This window comes from Erinaceus europaeus, chromosome 2, assembly GCF_950295315.1.
Source record: "Erinaceus europaeus chromosome 2, mEriEur2.1, whole genome shotgun sequence".
NCBI lineage: Eukaryota > Metazoa > Chordata > Mammalia > Eulipotyphla > Erinaceidae > Erinaceus > Erinaceus europaeus.
This window is the reverse complement of record NC_080163.1, coordinates 3,300,075-3,322,499: the sequence shown is the minus strand read 5'-3', so window position 1 is coordinate 3,322,499 and position 22,425 is coordinate 3,300,075. Positions and strand designations below refer to the sequence as shown.

General features: G+C 47.4%; 1 protein-coding gene across 1 annotated transcript; it reads right to left on the bottom strand.

The window, feature by feature from the left end:
- Positions 1 to 16,252: 16,252 nt before the first annotated feature.
- Positions 16,253 to 19,770, bottom strand: FGF21 (fibroblast growth factor 21). The gene is made up of 3 exons (XM_007535963.3): positions 19,342 to 19,770; positions 18,868 to 18,971; positions 16,253 to 17,013 (listed from the first exon to the last, which is right to left on the bottom strand). Exons 1-3 carry the CDS (start codon positions 19,571 to 19,573, stop codon positions 16,738 to 16,740), a joined length of 612 nt encoding a protein of 203 aa, XP_007536025.1. The 5' UTR covers positions 19,574 to 19,770; the 3' UTR covers positions 16,253 to 16,737.
- Positions 19,771 to 22,425: the final 2,655 nt, after the last annotated feature.

The window sequence follows — 22,425 nt, the reverse complement described above, 5'->3', positions numbered from 1 at the left end:
CCTGCAGGTGGGGAGCTGGAGGCTGGAAACCAGATCTATGTGTAGGTCCTTGTGCTTAGTGCTATGTCCTCTTAACTGAATGCACTATATATATATATATGATATATATGTCACTGCCCAGATATATATTTCCTTTTTAATTATTTATTTATTTTTTTCCCTTTTGTTGCTCTTGTTGTTGTAGTTATTATTGTTGTTGTTATTGATGTCGTCGTTGTTGGATAGGACAGAGAGAAATGGAGAGAGGAGGGGGAGACAGAGAGGAGGAGAGAAAGACAGACACCTGCAGACCTGCTTCACCGCCTGGGAAGCGACTCCCCTGCAGGTAGGGAGCCGGGGGCTCGAACCAGGAGCCTTATGCCGGTCCTTGTGCTTTGTGCCACCTGCGCTTAGCCCGCTGCGCTACCGCCCGACTCCCCATATATATATATTTCTGTAATTTGGGCGAGAAAACAGAACACGGCTCAGCTCTGGCACAGGTGAGGGCAAAGGATTAAAATTGGAGTCTCAGGTATGTAAGTCCCGTGCTGTCTCTGCTCAACTGTTTTCCTAAAATAAATTTAAAAAAATAAATTAAAAAAGGGAGAAAGAGGAGAGAGAGTTAGTTAGTTTTGGAGACTGACTAACTGTGGCTGGGGCTCTGTACCTGCCTCTACTATTCCCAGTCTTTTTTAAATTTTATTTTAGAAAGAATGAGAGATAGGAGAGTGGGAGGGGGACAGCATAATGGTTCTGCAAAAAGACTCTCATGCCTGAGACTCTGAGGTGCCAGCTTCAATCCCCTGAGTCGCCATAAGCCAGAGTTGAGCAGTGCTCTAGGAGAGAGAGAGAGAGACCTGCTCTAACCCTCCTGAAGTGTCCTCTCCCTACAGGTGGGCCCATCAGACATCTTATCACTTTGATTAGTTCCTCTTTTATTATGAAAATATTTTATTTATTTTATTTTGATAAGAAAGATACAGAGAGAGAGAGAGACCACAGCTCTGCTCAGTTCTGGTTTATGGTGGTGCTAGGGATTGAACCTGGGACCTCAGAGCCTCAGGCATGAAAGTCTTTTGCAGAACCACTGTGCTGTTTTCCCATCCCTCCATTTTGATTAATTTCATGGCATCTTTCCATCGAATGGTTTTTTAAAAATATTTATTTCTTTTTTTTATTAATTTTATTTATTTATTTTCCCTTTTGTTGCCCTTGTTGTTTTTATTGTTGTCGTTGTTGTTAGATAAGACAGAGAGAAATGGAGAGAGGAGGAGAAGACAGAGAGGGGGAGAGAAAGACAGACACCTGCAGACCTGCTTCACCGCCTGTGAAGCGACTCCCCTGCAGGTGGGGAACCGGGGGCTCGAACTGAGATTCTTACACCGGTCCTTGCGCTTTGTGCCACATGTGCTTAACCCGCTGCACTACTGACTCCTTGTTTGTTTATTTCTAGAGCACTGCTCAGCTCTGGTTTATGGTGGTGCAGGAAATTAATCCTGAGACTGGAGGCTCAGGCAGGAGAGTCTCTGTGCAGAAGCACTGTGCTTTCTACCCCTTATTTGTTTCTGCGACCGTGTCAGAGAGAAGGACAGAGCGACGTTCTGGTACACTCGGTCCCCCTGGTCAAACTCAGCACATCACTTTACAAGCTGCTGGTTCTAACCGCTGCATGCCCGCCTAGGCTGCCCTGCTACATGGCTTTTGTTTGTTTTGGGGTATATTTTAGTTTATTTTTTTCTTTTTATTGCTTACATATGAGACATAGGGCAAGACAGAAGCCAGAATGCCAGAATATTCCTCCAGTACACACAGTATCAGGGACTGAACCAGAAGCCCCAGACACGCAAGCCTGGAACTCTGGCAGGTGAGCGAAATGTTTCCCTAGCTCGTTGTTTGTTCGTTGTTCTACCTTGATACAACAGACAGAAAGTGAGAGGGAGGGGCAGATAGAGAGGGAGAGGGACAGAGAGACACCTGCAGCTCTGCTTCTGCACTCGTGAAGCTTTCCCTGCAGGTGGGGACCAGGGGCTGAACCCAGGTAACTGTACATGCTAATAGGTGTGTGCGACCCAATGTGCAGCTGCGGGGTCCCTGTTTGTTTATTTCTTAGATAGAGAGAGAAAGAGGCAGAGACAGGGAGAGACGGACAGGGAGAGGGAGAAAGGGAAAGAGAAAGAGAGAGAGAGGGAGAGAATGAGAGAGTGAGAGAGAGAGAGGGGAGAAAGAGGGAGAGAGTGAGAGAGGGAGAGAGAGAGGGAGAGAGAGAGGGAGAGGGGAGAAAGAGAGGGAGAGAGTGAGAGAGGGAGAGAGGGGAGAAAGAGAGGGAGAGAGGGAGAGAGAGAAGAAGAGAGAGAGAGGGAGAGGGGAGAAAGAGAGGGAGAGAGGGGAGAAAGAGAGGGAGAGAGGGAGAGAGAGAGGGAGAGAGAGAGAGGGAGAAAGAGGGAGAGAGGGGGGAGAGAGAGGGAAGGAGAGAGAGAAGGAGAGAGGGAGAGAGAAGGAGTGAGAGGGAGAGAGAGAAGGGGAGAGAGAGAGGGAGAGGGAGAGAGAGAGGGAGAGAGGGAGGGAGGGAGAGAGAGAGGGAGAGAGGGAGGGAGAGAGAGGGAAAGAGAGAGGGAGAGAGGGAGGGAGAGAGAGGGAAAGAGAGAGGGAGAGAGGGAGGGAGAGAGAGGGAGAGAGAGGGAGAGAGAGGGAGGGAGAGAGGGGAGAGAGGGAGAGAGAGGGAGAGAGGGGGAGGGAGAGGGAGGGAGAGAGAGAGGGGAGAGAGAGAGAGAGAGAGAGAGGGAAAGAGAATATGATCAAAACTTCCTTCTGTGCAGCGGGGTCAGGCCTTAGAACCTCAGGTATGAATACATTTTTGCACAACCACTATGTAATTGCCCCAGCCCCTCAGTCTGCATTGTTTCCCCCTCCAGGGTCATCGCTGGGGCTTGGTGCCTGCACTACAAATCCACTGCTCTTGTTGGCAATTTTTTCCTTTTTTTCCCCTCCCCTTCCATTTTATTTGATACAACAGAGAGAATTTGAAAGGGAGGGTGAGATAGAGAGGGAGAGAGACAGAGAGACACTTGCAGACCTGCTTCTTTGTTGGTGAAGCATTCATTCTCCCTGCAGGTGGGGAGCGGGAGTTGAACTCAGGTCCTTGCACATAGGTGCGCATAGTACTGTGTATGCTTAACCAGATGTGCCACTGCCCAGCTCCCTAAAAAACAAAGGTTTATTACAGCGGCCTGGGAGACTGGGCAGCTGGCTGTGTGTCTGACTCACATACTCAAGGCCTCCTGCACAGTCTTTATCACAGGTACCTGCATGATGTCTCCTTACAGAGAAACAAACCTGAGAGGTTTGCCCTGGACCAGCAAGATAGCTTGCACGTGTGTGTGTGTGCATGCATGCATGCGTGTGTGTGTGTGTGTGTGTGCATGCAAGCCGGGGTCAAGCCTGGTCACCTCTGGGGGAAACTTCAGTGCTGTACTGTTTCTCTCTCCCTCTCTCTCTGTGTGTATCTTTCTATTTATGTCTTTATATCAGGAAAAAGTCAGGTTGGAGTAGTGAATCCCCAGTGACAACAAAAAAAAGTTTAAAAATATATATTTTATGGGAGTCGGGCGGTAGCGCAATGGGTTAAGTGCACGTGGCGCAAAGCCCAAGGACCGGCATAAGCATCCAGGTTCGAGCCCAGGCTCCCCACCTGCAGGGTTGTTGCTTCACAGGCAGTGAAGCAGGTCTGCAGATGTCTGTCTTTCTCTCCCCGTCTCTGTCTCCCCCTCCTCTCTCTATTTCTCTCTGTCCTATCCAACAACAACTACAACAATAAAATAATAAGGGCAACAAAAGGGAATAAATAAATATAAATAAATATAAAAATAAATAAATAAATATTTAAAAATAAATAAATATAATAAATAAATAAATAAATATATATATATATATATATATATATATAGTTTATTTTGCATAGAGACAGAGAGAAGTTGACTGGGAAGGGGAAGTTAGAGACACCTGCACCCTGCTGCATCACTTATGCAGCTTCCCCCCTCTCCAGGTGGGGACAGCGGCCTGACCCTGGTGCTTACATTCTGTAATGTGTGTTCTCAGCCAAGTGTGCCGCCTCCGCCCCCCTCCCCTTGTAGGTTTATTAGGGGCTGGGGAAAAAGCATAACGACTGTGCAAAACACTTGCAAGCCTTGCAAAACACCGCTCACTTCTGGTTTATGATGGTGCCAGGGATTGAACCTGGGGACTTGGGGGGTCTCAAGGCATATTAACACTGTGCTCTAACAAGTTGAATTATTTCCCTGGCTCAGGTGTGTGTGTGTGTGTGTGTGTGTGTGTGTGTGTGTGGCCTGTTCCGCTCTGGCTTATGGTGAGTCTTTGGAGCTGCAGGCATGACAGTCTCTTTGTATACCCATGCACTCTTCTCTCTCTCTCTCTCTCTTTCTCTCTCTTTCTCTCCTTGTAAACCAGAGCCCTGCTCAGCTCTGGCATATGATGGTGTTGGGGATTGAACCTGGGACCTCAGAGCCTCAAACATGAGTCTTTTTGCAGAACCACTACACTTTCTGGCCAGTTCAGAATTTATTTTTCTTGTGAGTCTGGTGTTGGAGTCACCTGCCATGCGGTTCCCGGGACTCTGCTAACACAGGGATCCATTGTCATTGTGGTGGAAACCGGATGCAGACCTTCCTGGAAGGGGAACAAGGTAAACTCAGGGACCGCAGAGAGGAAGGGCTGGGGAGCAGGAGGTGCCTGAGTAAACTCCACCTGGCGCTGTGGGTTCTGATTGAGCTAAAGAGTCAGAGAGGGAAGTGCCTGCCTGCCTGGGTGTGGGGAAAGCCTTTGAACCCTGACTCAAAGACAGGGCCAGAAGATAAAACACCCGGGCACCTGCAGTGTGTGACATGGGGTAAAGCTCCCGTCTCCTTTTTTCTTTCTTTCTTTCTTTCTTTCTTTCTTTCTTTCTTTCTTTCTTTCTCTCTTTCTTCCTTTCTTCCTTCATTTTTAAACATTTACTTACTTATTTAAACATTTCATTTATTTTATATTCATGAAAGATACAGAGAGAAAGACACAGAGAGACGCCAAAGCATTGCTCAGCTCTGGTCAATGGTGGTGGTGAGACTGAACCTGAACCTAGGACCTCAGAGCCTCAGGCATGAGAGCTGGTTTGCAGAAGCATTATACTGTCTTCCCAACCCCATAATTATTTATTTTTAATTTGATAAGACAGAGATAAATTGAGGGAGAGAGAGATAGAGAAGGAGAAAGAAAGAGACACACCTGCAGCACTGTTTTACCACTTGTGAAGCTTCCTCCCTGCAAGTGGGGCCCTGGGGCTTGAACCTGGGTCCTTGTGCGGGGAAATGTGTGAGCTCAACCAAGTGCACCACCACTGTTTTTCTCTTTATTTATTTATTTTTGCCCCCAGGGTTATTGCTGGGGCTCGGTGCCTGCACCACAAATCCACTGCTCCTGGAGGCCATTCCCCCCCCCTTTTTTTTTTTTTGCCCATGTCCATCTATGTTGTAGGTACTATTATTGTTGTCATTGTTGGATTGGACAGAGAGAAATGGAGAGAGGAGGGGAAGACAGAGAGGGGGAGAGAAAGACAGACACCTGCAGACCTGCTTCACCGCCTGTGAAGTGACTCCCCTGCAGGTGGAGACCCGGCCCGAACCTGGATTTTTATGCCAGTCCCTGCGCTTTGCGCCATGTGCGCTTAACCCGCTGCGCTAACGCCAGGCCCCCTTCTCTTTATTTTCTTTGCCTGCCTGCCTTCGTCCTGTCCTCCCTCCCTCCCTCTCTTTCTTCTTCTCTTTTGGTGAAAAGAGAGAGTGAGAGACCACAGGACCAAGGCTCCTTCCTTCAGTGCAGTGGGGGTTGGGCTTGAACCCGCGTCATGCACATGGCGAAGCAGCCGCAGTCCAAAGTGAGCTGTTTCTCCACCCCCAGCCTTATTCCTTTCCTTCCCTTGCCCTAGAGCCCTGGGGTACAGCAGGCAAGATCTGGTTTTTTTTCTGAGTGTGGGGAGGTAGTAGCTATAACAGACTGGGGTGTTGGGACCTTGATGGAGTGAAATGAGAATCTCCTGGGGTACTGCTCCACACCCGGGGGAGGGGCTGGAGAATAGCATAATGGTCATGCAAAATAATAACAATAAATTAGTAGTTCTGCGGAAAAATAAAACTTTCCTGTCTGAGGCTCTGAGGTCCCCCTAGGTTCAGTCCTCAGCATTACCTTAAGGCAGAGCTGAGCAACACTCTGGGGTCTCTCTCTCTCTCTCTCTCTCTCACACACACACACACACACACACACACACACACGGTCCAAGAAGTGGTGCAGTGGATAAAAGTGCTGGGCTGTCAAGCCTGAGGTCCTGAGTTCAATCCCTGACATCACATGGCCTAGAGTGATGTCTGGTTCTCTTTCTCTCGCCTCCTATTTCATTAACAGATAAACAAAATATTTTTTTAAAGAAAGAAACTTCTTAAAAATCTTTATGTATTTATTGGGTTAAGATGGAAATTGAGAGGAAAGGGGGAGACAGGGAGAGAGACAGAGAGACACCTGCAGACCTGCTTCACCACTTGTGAAGCTTCCTTGCTGCAGGTAGGAACTGGGGATTGAACCTGGGTCCTTGCATATTGTAACATCTGCACCCAAACAGGCATGCCACCACCAGGCCCCTAAAGTTTTTTTTAGAAGAAGAGTTAGCTTGCAAGGGGAGGGATGGGATATGGAGACCTGGTGGTGGGAATTGTACCCCTCTTATCCTATGGTCTTGTCAGTATTTCCATTTTATAAGTAAATAAATAAATGAATGAATAAATAAATAATTAAATAAAAGCTAGGGCTAATACGGGGGAATGAGACAGAGAAGAGAAGTAAATGAAGAGGAAAGGAAGGCAAATTCCTCGCTGCTGGAGAAGGGGGGCATTGGATTTAAATTTGGGGTTTTCAGTATACAGAGAGGTTTGGAGCAGCCCGGGGAGATAGCTCAGCAGGGAGAGCACAGGACTTGCCAGCTGGGGGCTTCTGGTTGGATCAGGGGTGGCATGCATACTCCCCTCTCTCTGTTTCACAGGAAGCCCTCTCTATATAGAGGCACAGAAGACTCTGGAGTATCTGAAGATAAAGATTTATCTAAAGCAAGCAAACAAAAAAAGATAAAGATCGATCTGTGTATTTTCTTTCTTTATTTTTTTTTTAATGAAAGACCTCCATACATCAGAAAAGGTAACAGCAGCAAATGCTGGAGAGGGTGTGGGGTCAAAGGAACCCTCCTGCACTGCTGGTGGGAATGTAAATTGGTCCAACCTCTGTGGAGAACAGTCTGGAGAACTCTCAGAAGGCTATAAATGGACCTACCCTATGATCCTGCAATTCCCCTCCTGGGGATATATCCTAAGGAACCCAACACATCCATCCAAAAAGATCTGTGTACACATATGTTCTTGGCAGCACAATGTGTAATAGCCAAAACCTGGAAGCAACCCAGGTGTCCAACAACAGATGAGTGGCTGAGCAAGTTGTGGTCTATATACACAATGGAATACTACTCAGCTGTAAAAAATGGTGACTTCACCGTTTTTAGCCGATCTTGGATGGAGCTTGAAGAAATCATGTTAAACCCCACCACAGGGGGGGTCGCTTCACAAGCGGTGAAGCAGGTCTGCAGGTGTCTGTCTTTCTCCCCCCACCTGGTCTTCCCTTCCTCTCTCCATTTCTTTTTTTTAAGTTTTTTTTTTAAATATTTATTTATTTTCCCTTTTGTTGCCCTTGCTATTTTTATTGTTATTGTATTTATTATTGTTGTTATTGATGTTATCGTTGTTAGATAGGACAGAGAAAAATGGAGAGAGGAGGAGAAGACAGAGAGGGGGAGAGAAAGACAGACACCTGCAGACTTGCTTCACCACCTGTGAAGCGACTCCTCTGCAGGTGGGGAGCCGGGGGCTCAAACTGGGATCCTTACGCTGGTCCTTGCGCTTCATGCCATGTATGCTACCCGCTGAGCTACCGCCCAACTCCCTCCTCTCCATTTCTTTCTGTCCCATACAACGATGACATCAATAACAACAACAATAACTACAACAGTAAAACAACAAGGGCAACAAAAGGGAATAAATGAATTTTAAAAAATCATGTTAAGTGAAATAAGTCAGAAACAGAAGGATGAATATGGGATGATCTCACTCTCAGGCAGAAGTTGAAAAACAAGATCAGAAGAGAAAACACAAGTAGAACCTGACCTGGAGTTGGTGTATTGCACCCAAGTAAAAGACTCTGGGGTGGGTGGGGGGAGAATACAGGTCTGAAAAGGATGACAGAGGACCTAGTGGGGGTTGTATTGTTATGTGGAAAACTGAGAAATGCTACATGCAAGCTATTGTATTTACTGTTGAATGTAAAACATTAATCCCCCAATAAAGAAAAAAAAAAAAAGAACGGAAAGAGAAACTCAAAGCAGAAAAGAAAATCTCCCTATGTTGTCTTTCCTCAAACTCTCTTTTAATATTTTCTTATTTTATTTTAGAGAGAGCTACGCAGAGAAATACCAGAGCACTGCTCCTCTGGTTTATAATAGGGCTGGGGATTGAACCTGGGGCCTCAGGCATGAAAGTCTTTTGCAGAATCATGATGCTGTCACCCCAGCCCTGCTTATTTTTCTTTTTTTGGTTTAAGTTCTTTATTTAAAAAAAAAAATTTTTATTTATTCCCTTTTGTTGCCCTTGTTTTATTGTTGTAGTTATTGTTATTGTTATTGATGCCATCATAGTTGGATAGGACAGAGAGAAATGGAGAGAGGAGGGGAGACAGAGAGGAGGAGAGAAAAATAAATACCTGAGGCCTGCTTCACTGCCTGTGAAGGGACGCCCCTGCAGGTGGGAGGCGGGGGCTTGAACCGGGATCCTTATGCCAGTTGTTGCACTTTGCGCCATGTGTGCTTAACATATATGCTACCGCCCGACTCTCTAAGTTCTTTATTTTTTTTTAAGTTCTTTATTTTATCTTATGGGGGGAGAGAGAGAAGAGACCAGAACACTGCTCAGCTCTGGCAAACTGGTGCCGGGCATTGAACCTTTGGTCCCTGGAGCCTTAAGCCTGGAATTCTGGTGTGCTGCACCGAATCCCCTGCCCTGCAGCATTTCATTACTGTAGGTTTACTGCAAGGAAGTGAACCAGTGTGACACTCACTGTACTCCCTGTGTGGTCTTGAAGGTATTTGAAACATTTATGAGGATCTATTTTTGACTGTCTGTCTGTCTGTCTGTCTGTTTTGAGAGAGAAAGAGAGAACACAGCACCAAAGCACCTCTCACTGTGGTCAGGCCCAGCTGGCATACATGACAAAGCAAAATGCTATTCAAGTAAGCTATCTCTCCAACCCAACCCGTCTCTCTCTCTCTCTCTCTTTTTCTTTATTTATTGGAGGGATTAATGGTTTACACGGTAGTTTGTACATGTGTAACATTTCTCAGTCTTCCACATAACAATACAACCCCCACTAGGTCCTCCCCTGTCATCATGTTCCAGGACCTGAACCCTCACCCCACCCTATCCCACCCAGAGTCTTTTACTTTGGTGCAATACCCCAACTCCAGTCCAAGTTCTGCTTTGTGTTTTCTTATTTTTCAACTTATTATTATTATAATTAGTGATTTAATAATGACCGATTGTGGGATAAGAGGGGTACAATTCCATACAGTTCCCACCACCAGAGTTCCATGTCCCATCCTCTCCACTGGAAGCTTCCCTATTCTTTGTCCCTCTGGGAGTTTGGACCAAAGATCTTCATGGGGTGCAGAAGGTGGAAGGTCTGGCTTCTGTAATTGCTTTTGCACACAGACACTGTGAACACAGATGTTGGCATTTGGATCCATACCCCCAACCTGTTTCTATCTTTTGCTGGTGGGGTAGAGCTTTGGGGAGGCGGGGCTTTAGGACACATTGGTGAGATCCCAACCCCTCTTTTTCCAGTGAAAAAATAGGCTCAAGATTATTACCATGCATTTTCCTTTTATTCGAGGCACTGGGCTTGTGTAACTCATTCTCCACCTCAGACTTGAATGGAAAAGCTCATTGATTAGTTAAATATACAACCAGGGTTTGGGGAAATCCCAAACTGTGAAGGTCGGGCTTGCTATTTTTAGCTGTGGAAGTAGAAAACGAATGTTTCGTTGGTTGACTAAGAAGGAATTAATCATTACCAGAAGCCAAGGGGTTGTGAGTGTTTCTGTCCTTGCATGAGAGCTCTGCCTATATCAGAAAGATCTCACTGTCTCACCACGTTTCTCAACAAAAATGACTCAATTCTTGCTGGACCCTTACCAGAGAGTGGGGGAGACAGCATAGTGGTTATGCAAACATTCTCATGCCTGAGGCTCTGAAGTCACAGGTTCAATTCCCCAGAACCACCATAAATCAAAGCTGAACAGTGCTCTGGTAGAAATAAAATTTAAAAAGTAATAATAGGGAGAGGGGCAGTAGCACAGTGAGTTAAGCGCAGGTGGCACAAAACGCAAGGACCGGAGTAAGGATCCTGGTTCGTGAAGCAGGTCTGCAGGTGTCTATCTTTCTCTCCCCCTCTCTGTTTTCCCCTCCTCTCTCCATTTCTCTCTGTCCTATCCAACAACGACACAACAATAATAACTACAACAATAAAAAAGGGCAACAAAAGGGAATAAATAAACAAATATTTCAAAAAAAAATTTTTAAAGTAATAATAATTGTTGGGAGCCAGCCCCAGCGAAAGTAATTCAGGGTTCCTGAAGGAAAGGGGGGTCGGCAAGATGAATGAAGAAGCGAGAGACACACCAGCTGTTTCAGGCGCAGGAGAGAGGCGTCTCTGTCATTTCTCTGCAGAGGTTTATTATTTAAACACTTTTTGCCTGAATCTAGTTGACATTATGTAAGACTATACAGATGACATCATGTATAATTGTTTGCATTAACATCAAGAATAACCTCAGACAACATTATTGTTATTATAGGTATGTTATACTTAGAAAGTTCCCTAGGTCTGGGGCATCTTGATCTCCCCTTGAAAGTTCCCTGGGTCTGGGGTAGCCTAAATCTCCCCATGAAAGTTTCCTGGGTCAGGGGTTTTCTAAATTTTCCCTTGGAAGTTCCCTCTGTGTTTTGACCATCTCCCTGTTCTGACCTTCTGTGTGAATAAACACTTTCCTCTGGAGCAAAATCTAGTAGCTCTTCTTAACCCATTCTTGGATGGGCCTAACTAGATTATAGCAATCTGTCCACCTAAAGAAATCTTCTGCTGTAAAGTAAGCACCACACCATGGGGGGGGGCTCTCTTCTGGTTAACCTTTGCATATATGAAAGTTCACTAACTTTTAACTAATGAAAGTTTACTTACTTACTTACCCATATATCCTAACATTAGCTCTTTAACTACACAAGCTAATATTCATCATGGATGTCAGGAAGTGGAAGCAGGGTGTTTATGGGTGAGGGTCAGCAATAGAGGCTTTTATAACCAAATGAAGACCACAGTCTGTCACTCACACTATAAGCCACCCATAATTCTGGCTTTTGGTCTGAGTCCAGCTGACTGAGAAGTTGTAGTGGAGATAAGTAGCTCCTTCTCTGAAAGCCTTTCAATGGGTACAGCAGCTTCTGTTCCTAGGCCATTTTAGTCTTGTCACACTCACCGCCATTAATTGTTGTCACAATGTACTTCCCCCAGGGATCTCCTTTTATTGTCCACGGGTATTGTTTGTGCATATCCAATATAGCCAATAGGTCTTTAAAGTATCAATGTAAGTAAAATAGCTTCAGTTTAGTCCGAGACTCCCCGCTTTGCAGTTAGCCCTAGCCCTCTGGGGCTGTGCCATACAGCAGGCCTGACTTGCCTTTGCCATTGTCCTCAGGTAATATTTGTGTATTTTCAATAGCCAATAAGTCTTCAAGTTATCAATATAAGGGGAAATAGCTTCGTTTTAGTCCAGGACTCCCCGCTTTGCAGTTAGCCCTAGACTGTTGGGGCTGTGCCATACAGCAGGCTTGACTTTGCTCCCGCCAAATAATAAAATACAAATAAATCAATTTAAATAATAAATAACTTCTCTCTGTCTCTCCCAAAAAAAAAAAGTTGCCCAGGGTGGTAAAACCCCAATGAGTAAATAAATAAATAAATAAAATAAAAGCAAACAAAAAAACACTCGATTCAGAAAGAGAAGGAGAGTTAAACACACAGAGTTCGGGGAAGAGCCAGGCCTCCAGGGTGGGGGGTTGGGGTGCTGGGACCCCATTGAGAGCAGAGAGGTTGGACCCTGGGGACCCAAGACTGAACCACTTGTCCTCGCTTGTCACCATCAGTTCTAGAAAGTTCCTGCTGAGGACGGACCACCTATGAATCATTCAGCCTGTCTTTGTGTGCCCTGCTCATTCCTGAAAACCAGTTCATTCAAACAAGAGGCTGCCCTTCTGGCCTTCTGGGCACAGATTCCTGTTCAGAACTGGCTCCACACCCTGGTAAAAAGTTCTCTTAGCGGACAAGTGTTTGCTAACTCTCTCGAGAGTCTGTAATTCCAAAGGCTAACTTTGCCAAGTCTGGTTGTCATTTGATATCCTTATTTATTTATTTATGAGAGAGATGCAGAGAGAAAGGTAAGCACACACAAAGAGACACCAGAGCCCTGCTCAGCTTTAACTGATGGTGGTGCTGGGGATTGAACATGGAACTCTGGAGCCTCAGGCACGAAAGCCTTTGGCAGAACCAGTATGCTGTCTCCCCAGCTACTGTTGTCTGATTTTTAATATTATTTTATTTATTTTTAATTTATAAAATATATTTTATTGGGGCCAGGCGGTGGTGCACCTGGTTAAGCTCACACACTACAGTGCACAAGGTCCCAGGTTCAAGCCACTGGTCCCCGCCTGCAGGGGGAAAGCTTCACAAGTGGTGAAGCAGGGCTGCAGGTGTCTCTCTGTCTTCCTCCCCCTCTCTATCTCCCCAACTCCTCTCAATTTCTCTCTGTCTCTATCCAATAATAAATAAATATATTTTATTTATTTACTTATTTTGCCTCCAGGGTTATCACTGGGGCTCAGTGCCTGCACCATGGACCCAATGCTCCTGGAGGCCATTTTCCCATTTTTTTGGTTCCCTTTTATTGTTGCCCTTGTTGTTGTTGTTGTTATTGATGTCGTCGTTGTTGGATAGGACAGAGAGAAATGGAGAGAGGAGGGGAAGACAGAGTCGGGAGAGAAAGATAGACACCTGCAGACCTGCTTCACTGCCTGTGAAGTGACCACCCTGCAGGTGGGGAGCCGGGGGATCGAACCAGGATCCTTAGGCGGGTCCTTGCGCCTCGGACACGTGCACTTAACCCGCTGCGCCACGGCCTGGCCCATTTATTTATTTGTTTGTTTGTTTTGCCTCCAGGGTTATCTCTGGGGATTCGGTGCAGGCACTATGAATCCACTGCTCCTGGCAGCCATTTTTTTCCATTTTATTGAATATGAAAGAGAGAAATTGAGAGAGTAAGGGGAGATAGAGAGGGAGAGAGGGAGAGAGAGAGAGTGAACTGCAGTCCTGCTTCACTGCTCGTGAAGCGGACTCACTGCATGTGGGGAGTGCGGCCTCAAACCTGGGTTCTTGCATTTAGTACTGTGTGCACTTAGCCAGGTGTGCTGTCACCCATCCCCCTTTATTTCTTTACTACATAGGACAGAGAGAAATTGGAGGTGATGGGAATAGAGAGAGGAAGAGAGACAACTGCTGGAGGTGCGGGGGATGGAAGCTGGGGCCTCTCTGGCCTGTAAGGGAGAATCCTTTAAGACTAGGAGCTCATGTGAAGTCACCTTCAGGAGTGAAGGCCCTCTCCCTACATTTAATTTTTTTATATTTATTTATTTCCTTTTGTTGCCCTAGTTGTTGTTTTTTTATTGTTGTAGTTATTGTTGTTGTTGTAATTGATGTTGTCCTTGTTAGATAGGACAGAGAGAAATGGAGAGAGGAGGGGAAGACAGAGAGGGGGAGAGAAAGACAGACACCTGCAGACCTGCTTCACCGCCTGTGAAGCGACTCCCTTGCAGGTGGGGAGCCAGGGGCACAAACAGGGATCCTTCTGTTGGTCCTTGTGCTTTGCGCCACCTGAGCTCAACCCACTGCGCCACTGCCCGACTCCCCTCTCTCTACATTAAAAAAAAATTGGGGTGGAGTCGGGCGGTAGCTCGGTGGGTTAAGTGCTCTTGGTGCGAAGCACAAGGACTGGCGTAAGGAACCCCCTTCCAGTCCCCGGCTCCCCACCTGCAGGGCAGTCACTTCACAGGTGGTGAAGCAGGTCTGCAGGTGTCTGTCTTTCTCTCCCCCTCTCTGTCTTCCCCTCCTCTCTCCATTTCTCTCTAACCTAGCTAACAACGACGACATCAATAACAACAATAACTACAACAACAATAAAAAACAAGGGCAACAAAGAAAATAAATAAATAAATATTTTTTAAATGGGGGGGGTCGGGCGGTGGCGCAGCGGGTTAAGCGCAGGTGGCACAAAGCGCAAGGACCGACACAAGGATCCCCACCTGCAGGGGAGTCGCTTCACAGGCAGTGAAGCAGGTCTGCAGGTGTCTGTCTTTTCTCTCCGCCTCTCTGTCTTCCCTTCCTCTCTCCATTTCTCTCTGTCCTATCCAACAATGACATCAATAACAACAATAATAATAACCACAACAAAAAGGGGAACAAAAGCCTCCAGGAGCAGTGGATTCATGGTGCAGGCACCGAGCCTCAGCAACAACCCTGGAGGCAAAAAAAAAAAAAAATTAAATTGGGGGGAAGGCCTAGGCAGACAACATAATGGTGATGTAAAAAGACTTTCTTGTCAGAGGCGCCAAAGGTCTCAGGTTCAATCCCCAGCACTACCATCAACCAAAGCTGAGCAGTGCTCTGGTCTCTCTTTCTTGCTCTCTGTGTATCTTTCCCTCTGTATCTCTGTCATTAGATTAATTAAATAAAATAGCTATTTATTTGTTTTAAGATGTTATTTATTTATTCATGAGAAAGACAGGAGAAAAGAGCCAGACATCATTCCGGCATTTTCTCTGAGCCGTCCCACGCACCTGCCCCTTTGGAAATGACCCATCCTCAGGCTTGAACCTCAGATTTCCAGTGAAGGGCTGGACGTGCTCCTGGGGCTTCATGGTGCTCAGCCTGCACTCACCCTGGACAAGCATGGAGGCCGGTAAGACATCTTTGCAGAGAGGAACGTGGAAATGGACCAGCCATTGCTGGCAGTCATCACTCTCCAAAGTCTAGGTTTCCAGAGTGGAGGTGGTCAACTCTCCCATCCCCTCTTCTTTCAAAAAAAAAAAAAAAAAAAGTTTGCTCATTTATAATTTTTGCAGCGTCAGCCCTCATGCATGCACAGTCTCACCACTACGTGGCCATTTTGTTTGTTTTTCTCAGTCAGATAGAGACTGAGAGACAGACACCACAGCACTCTCTCTCACAAGAAAACAAATAAGGGTCTGGGAGAGAACACAGTGGTTGGCACACTAGGTTTTCATATCTGAGGTCCCAGGCTCAATGCTGTGTGTGTGTGTGTGTGTGTGTGTGTGTGTGTGTGCGCACATACATATATAAATTCAATGAGAGAAAGATGCAAAGAGGGAGCACAAAGCACTGTTCTGCTCTGGCTTATGGTGGTCCAGGAACTGAACTTGGAACCTCAAAGCCTCGGGCACAAGAATTTATTTGCATAAATGGTATGCTCTTTCTGCTGCCCAAAATAAATATATTTTTTCCTTGCTTTTTTTTAATGTTTTACATTCGATAGTAAATACAATAGTTTGTGCATGCATAACATTTCCCAGTTTTCCATGCTGCCTCAAATAAATATATTTTATATACTACTTTATATACTATACTATATTATTCTGCATAAAGACAGAGAGAAGAGGGAGAGCGAGAGACACGTGCTCAACCAGGTGGGCCACTGCCCAGCTCCCCAAAATAAATCGTTTTTAATAGAATAATAGATAAAACTTTTTAAGAGGTATCCTGGAGTTGTGGGTATAAATGGGTCTTTTAAATGTTTCTTTATTAATGATAGAATCAGAGTATCACTCGCCACAGGTGGTTCTGATGGAGCCCAGGGCCAGGCACCTGGGTCCTCAGGCAAATGGTGCCTGGCCATTTCTAGAACTAAATGAATCTTCCAGAAAGCAACACCCACGAGGCTGTGAATCTGCACGTCACCTTTTAAGAAGTTCCTTCGTTCTTGAGAGGGATGTGAAAAATTGTTCCACAAGCCTGTCCTGTCAAAGGGCAAGAATACTGCTGAGTCCCTGAGCGTGAAAGTGATTGCCTGCCCTTCTCCAAGCTGTTCCAGGATGCTGTGTGTGTTGCAATGAAAGACTACACCAGGGCCTTATGCATTCACAATCACACTGCTTCTGGGTCAGATTTTTAATTTTTTTTTTCCATTTTATTGCAGAGAGTGACAGAAGGAGAGATACCACAGCACTGCTCCACCATTCAGGGAGCTTCCCCTGGTGCAGTGGTGCTCACTCACATGCGGTGCTGGACTTCAGGCTTCACACATTTGGTAAGGCAGGCGCTCTGCACCCAATGAGGAAATGGAGCCCTTTCTCTTCCTCCAACACATACGCCTGCTCACCCCGTTCCTCCTCTCAGACATTTTATTATCCCACGTAAGAAAAATAAAATATTAATAATAAATAAATAAGATAAATATCCCAATAAATAAAGAGGACAGCCCAGAATGGAGAGCCTGCGACCTCAGGACGTGTAGCTAGGGCTCCGGCTCTGCGAAGGCCCCACCATGCTCAGAGGGTCGGAGGAGCCCACGTCCGGGGGCTCCGGGGCCGGGAGCCCTGGCAGCTCCGCGGGGTCGCTCGGCCGGCCGGGCAGCGGCAGGAAGCGGGCCGGGCCCCGGGCGGGCAGGGAGCCCTGTGGCAGGCGGAGGGGGAGGCCCCGGGCCTCGGACCGGTACACGTTGTAGCCATCTTGCAGAAGCTGCTCCTGGAAGCTGCAGGCCTCGGGGTCGAAGTGGAGCTAAGGAGAGGAGGGGGACGTCAGAGCCTGGGGAGTCCTGGTATCTTCTTCCCGCTCAGATCTGGGGAACCAGCCCACTAGCCTCCCTCACACCCAGGGTCCCCCAGCCCCTCCTCCCTCACACCCAGGGGTCCCCCAGCCCCTCCTCCCTCACACCCAGGGTCCCCCAGTCCCTCCTCCCTCAGACCCAGGGTCCCCCCAGCCCCTCCTCCCTCACACCCAGGGGTCCCCAGCCCCTCCTCCCTCACACCCAGGGGCCCCCAGCCCCTCCTCCAGGACACTGAGCTATAAAAGCAGGCACCTCCTCTGAGTCCGGCAGTAGCACAGCGGGTTAAGCTCACCAGTTAAAGGATCTTGGTTTGAGCCCCCGGCTCCCCACCTGCAGGGGAGTCGCTTCACAGGCGGTGAAGCAGGTCTGCAGGTGTCTATCTTTCTCTCCCCCTCTCTGTCTTTCCCTCCTCTCTCCATTTCTCTCTGTCCTAACAACGATGCCATCAATAACTACAACAATAAAACGACCAGGGCAACAAAAGGAAATAAATAAATGTTTATTAAAAAATTTTAAAAGAGATTTAAAAGAAAAAAAAAGCAGGCACCTTCTTTCCCCCAGGACAGTCCTACAAGACCCACGGCCCTGTCCCCACTTGACAGAGAGAAATACTCCAGCCCAGGAAGCCCAAGGTCAGGGTCACCCATACTGCCAGGCTTGGGCCACCTGAGTGACTGCACCCAGCATGAGTCAGGCACGTGGGAGCTGGAGTGGGGCCACCAGGCTGCCAGTCAGGAGACGGCCCTGGGCCTCCATGGTTGGCTCAGCCTGAACCTCACTCTGATTTCTTTTTTCTTTCTTTCCATCCTTCCTTTATATTTTTTATAAACTTATCTTTATTTATTAGATAGAGACAGTCAACAATCAAGAGGGTAGGGAGACAGAAAGGGACAGAGACACCTGTGCACTGCTTTACCACTCACAAAGCTTTCCCCCTGCAGGTGGGGATGAAGACTCGAACCCAGATCCTAGAACATTTTAACACGTGTGCTCAACCATGTGCACCACCACCCAGGCCTTCTTTTTTTCTTTTTCTTTCTTTTAAAATTTATTTTAATTAATTAACTAATTATATCAGAGTACTACTCACATCTGGTTTGTGGTGGTGCAAAGGATTGAACCTGGGACCCCAGAGCCTCAGGCATGAGTCTTTTTGCAGAACCATTATGCTACCTCTCTCACACCTCTTTTCATTTTGTTCTTTTTTTACAAGGTGATGTGATTTAGTTATTTTTGATCCCCCCTCCAATATGTGTGAAATTATTTTGTATGTAGTTATTTTTTGAGGGGGAAGGAGGGTAGAGAGGGAGAGAGGGAGAGAGAGAGAGACACCTGTAGCCCTGCTTCACTACTTGTGAAGCTTCCCCCTGCAGGTGGGGATGAGGGGCTTGAACCCGGGTCCTTGTGCACTGTAATGTGCGCACTTAATTGGGTGCTACCACCAGAATGTCATTCTGCCCAGGGACCAGCACCAGGCCCCCTAGTTTGCCTTTTTTTTTTTTTTTTTGACCAGAGCACTGTTCAGCTCTGGCTTATAGTGGTGCAGGGGACTGAACCTGGGACTTTGGAGCCTCAGGCATGAGAGTCTGTTTGCATAACCATTATGCTATCTACCCTCCACCTAGTTTCCCTTCTTGAGAGTGTTGACAATACAGGCTCCCCTTCCAGGAATTGCAGTCAGTTAGGTGGGGGGTGTAGAGGGAGAAGACCCCCCCACCTGCTCTGGACCAGTGATGCAAGATGTGGACCCCAGATTGTGAAGAGGGTAGGGGGGCCCCAGGGGTGGGGGAGCCTTGCACACTCACCGATCCATACAGCGTCCCATCTGGCCTCTGGCAGAGGAATCTGGATGTCTTGACTCCCAGGATTTGAATAACCCCCGGCTTCAGGGCCTTCAGCTCTAGCAGACCTGGGGGAGGACAGAGTCAGGCCTTGTCCTCAGGCCTCTGTCCATCCTCTAAGACTTCAGGCCTCAGCCCTCTGCACTGAAACCCAAGCCCCCCCACCCCCCAGCTCTTTTTCGCTTAGACCCAGGGGTCCAGGTCCCCACTGACTTTAGCCTCTAGCTTGTCTTCTTTGAGATGCAAAGGTCCCCTAAATCCATGCTCTGAGATACTGGGGTCCAGGACCCCAGTCCTTCCTCCCTCAGATGCAGGGGTACCCCCATCCCCTCCTTCCTCAAACCCAGGGATTCCCCAGTCCCTCTTCTCTCACACCCAGGAATCCCCCAGCTCCTTATCCCTCAGACCCAGGGGTCCCCAGCCCTCCTGGACACTCACTCTCAGGGCTCCTGTGTACAGCCCCCATGACTGTGCCGTCAGCCCTGATCTCCAGGTGGGCCTCAGTCCTCTGGGCATCATCTGTGTAGAGGTGCCGCAGGCGGACCTGGCCCCCGAATTGCAGGAGGGGGCTGGAATCCGAGATGGGGTATGTCCAGCAGAGCCCCAGCAGGGCCAACAGCGCGGGGACCCACCTCCCCGGTTGCCACAGCCTGGCTGCCTCCCAGTCCATCCAGGGTGGGGTCCTGAGGTGAGGCCTGGGTGTCTGCACTCTGCACAGCCCGAGGATCCAGAAGCGTTACTGCAGGTCCTAGTGGTCCCGGTGGGCAGCCCCAATGTCTGGATGCTAGTGCACGTGGATCCCCAGAGGCCAGCTGTCCCCAAGTCTCTTGGGATGCAGGCAGAAAGACACTCCAGAATTTATACAGAGACAGACCCGCCCAGTCTCGGCCTATGCCCGCCCATGCTATCTGCCCCACTTGGCAGGAGCTGAGATTCCACCGTGGCCAGGTCAGCTGAATAGATGATGCAACCAGGGCTGGGGGGGTCCTTCCACTTGGGCACCTGGGCTCCTGGCTCCCAGGGAAGGGACATTGGGGCCTGGGGTCCTTGGGGTATCTAGGAGGAAAGTGCTGGGGGACCTGTCTCTGGGGTCAGAAATAGGAGAGGAGCTTAGAGCCTGGAGAAAACACCTTGCTTGCTGACCGATGCAGGTTTAGTCTCTGCCATGGCGCCTCAGAGTTCCCCCTGCATTTCTGGGGTGGGTTTTGTTTTGTTGTGTTTGTTTGTTTTGAGGAATGGTCAGAGTTGAGGTTCCTTGGCCATCAGCAAAGCAGCAGCCCTGCCACAGGACTGCAGAGCCCTTGCGAAAGGACAATGGAGCTGGTCACCTGGCCTAGATCCAACTTCAGCTTTCCCAACCCAGCCTGGCCTCATGCCAAGCCAGACAGTGACCCCGTTGCTGTCACCTCCTCCCTGATGCAATCCTGGTGTTTCTTTCACCAGGGACGCTGCTCCAGGCCCAGCCAGGCACTCTTATAACTGAGTTCTTCCCAAGAACTTGGAATAAGGACCTCCAGATCTCTGAAGAAAGTCTGTACTGGGAGGATGGAACAGGAGAGAAAAATGGAATCTGTGGCCCTTTTAGAGAGGAACAGTATCCAGCATGGTGCCTGGGATTGAACCTGGGACCTTGGAACCTCAGGCATGAAAGACTTTTTGCATCACCATTGCACTATCTCCCAGCACAGGGATTTTTGCTTGTTTTTTTTACTATACTATCTCCTGGACCACAGCCCCTAGGATTTTAATTTTTTTATATGTATGTATGTGTGTATGTATGTATGTGTTTTTTTTTTTTTAATTGCCACCAAGGTTATTACTGGGGCTTGGTGCCAGCACTACAAATGTACTACTCCCAGTGGCCATTTTTTCCTTTATTTATTTTTTTCTTTACTCTTTCCATTTTTATTAGACAGGACAGATAGAAATTGAGAGGGGAAGGAGAGGTAAAAAGGGAAAGACAGACACCTGCAGACCTGCTTCATTTACCATGAGGTGTGTCCCCTGCAGGTATTCAAACTGAGGTCCTCGTGCAAGGTGATGTGTGCTCTTAACCCGGTGCGCCACGGCCTGGCCCCACCTATCAGATTTTTTTTAGGGAGTCCGGTGGTAGCGCAGCGGTTTAAGTGCAGGTGGCGCAAAGCGCAAGGACCGACATAAGGATCCCGGTTCCAGCCCCCGGCTCCCCACCTGCAGGGGAGTCGCTTCATAAGCGGTGAAGCAGGTCTGCAGGTGTCTGTCTGTCTCTCCCCTCTCTGTCTTCCCCTCCTCTCTCCATTTCTCTCTGTCCTACCTAACAACGACGACATCAGTAACTACAACAATAAAAAACAACAAGGGCAACAAAAGGTAATAAATAAATAAATATTAAAAAAAGAGAACACATATTTTTTTTACATTTTATTTATTTGTATTATTGGATAGAGACTGAGAGAAATTGAGAGGGGAAGGGGATATAGAAAGAAAGAGAGACATCTGCTTCACCACTCATGAAGCTTTGCCACTTCAGGTGGGGACCAGGGGCTTGAACCTTGGTCCTTGTGAACAATAATGTGTGCGCTTAACCAGATGCCCCACCTCTAGGATTTTTAAACAGCAGAATTTCTTTTACCTCTTTTCTTCCTTCCTAAGGTTTTTTTTTTTTTCTTCACCAGAGTAGTACTCATCTCTGGTTTATGGTGGTGCTAAGAATTGAACCCGGGACCTTTGGTGCCTCAAGCATGGTGGACTTCATACATAATCACAATGCTGTCAATTGTCTCCCCAGCCCTAAACAATTAAATTTCATCAGATTCTCTTCTTCCCGAGCTACCACATCAACACGGGTAAGTCACAGAGGATGTGTAACAGTCTTTTCGAGGCTGGGGGCGCCCCATTTTTCTAGTTTGACTGCTTTTTGCAAATGCAACTGTCACTTTGTGTTTGGAGAAAGACACAGTATGAAATAATCTTCTGGCATTATGATGTTTGCTCCAGAGTGTGCTTACTCCTGAGTGCACGCTCTTTAATGCCATATATATAATTTTATTTGCTAATGATAGATATAGGAGGAGAGAGAGAAGGAATCAGATATCACTCTGGTATATGTGCTGTTGGGGATTAAACTCGGGACCTCCTGCTTGAGAGTCCAATGCTTTACCCACTGTGCCATCTCCCAGACCACTTTTTTTTTTTTTTTTTACCAGAGCACTGATCAGCTCTGGTTTATGGTGATGCGGGGATTAAACCTGTAATGCTATATGTTGAATACCTGCATACATTCATCTTGTTATTTTTTTACTTTTATTACCACCAGGGTTATCACTGGGGCTTGGTGCCAACTCTGTGAATCCACTGCTCCTCATGGCCATTTTTTTTCTCTCCCCTGCCACTTTCTATTTTATTTGATAGAATAGAGAGAAATTGCAAGGGGAGGGAATGATGGAGAGGGAGAGAGACATGAGACAGTACTTGTGAAGTATCTCCCCTGCAGGTGGGGACCGAGGGCTTGAACCCTTGAACCCGAGTCCTTGTGCATGGTAA

Coding starts and splice junctions, on each gene's coding strand:
- FGF21 (XM_007535963.3), bottom strand. CDS start 19,573: ATGGACTGGGAGGCAGCCAGGCTGTGGCAACCGGGGAGGTGGGTCCCC. Junction 18,972..19,341: donor TGTACACAGGAGCCCTGAGA/GTGAGTGTCCAG, acceptor GTCCTCCCCCAG/GTCTGCTAGAGCTGAAGGCC. Junction 17,014..18,867: donor ATGGGACGCTGTATGGATCG/GTGAGTGTGCAA, acceptor TCCTCTCCTTAG/CTCCACTTCGACCCCGAGGC.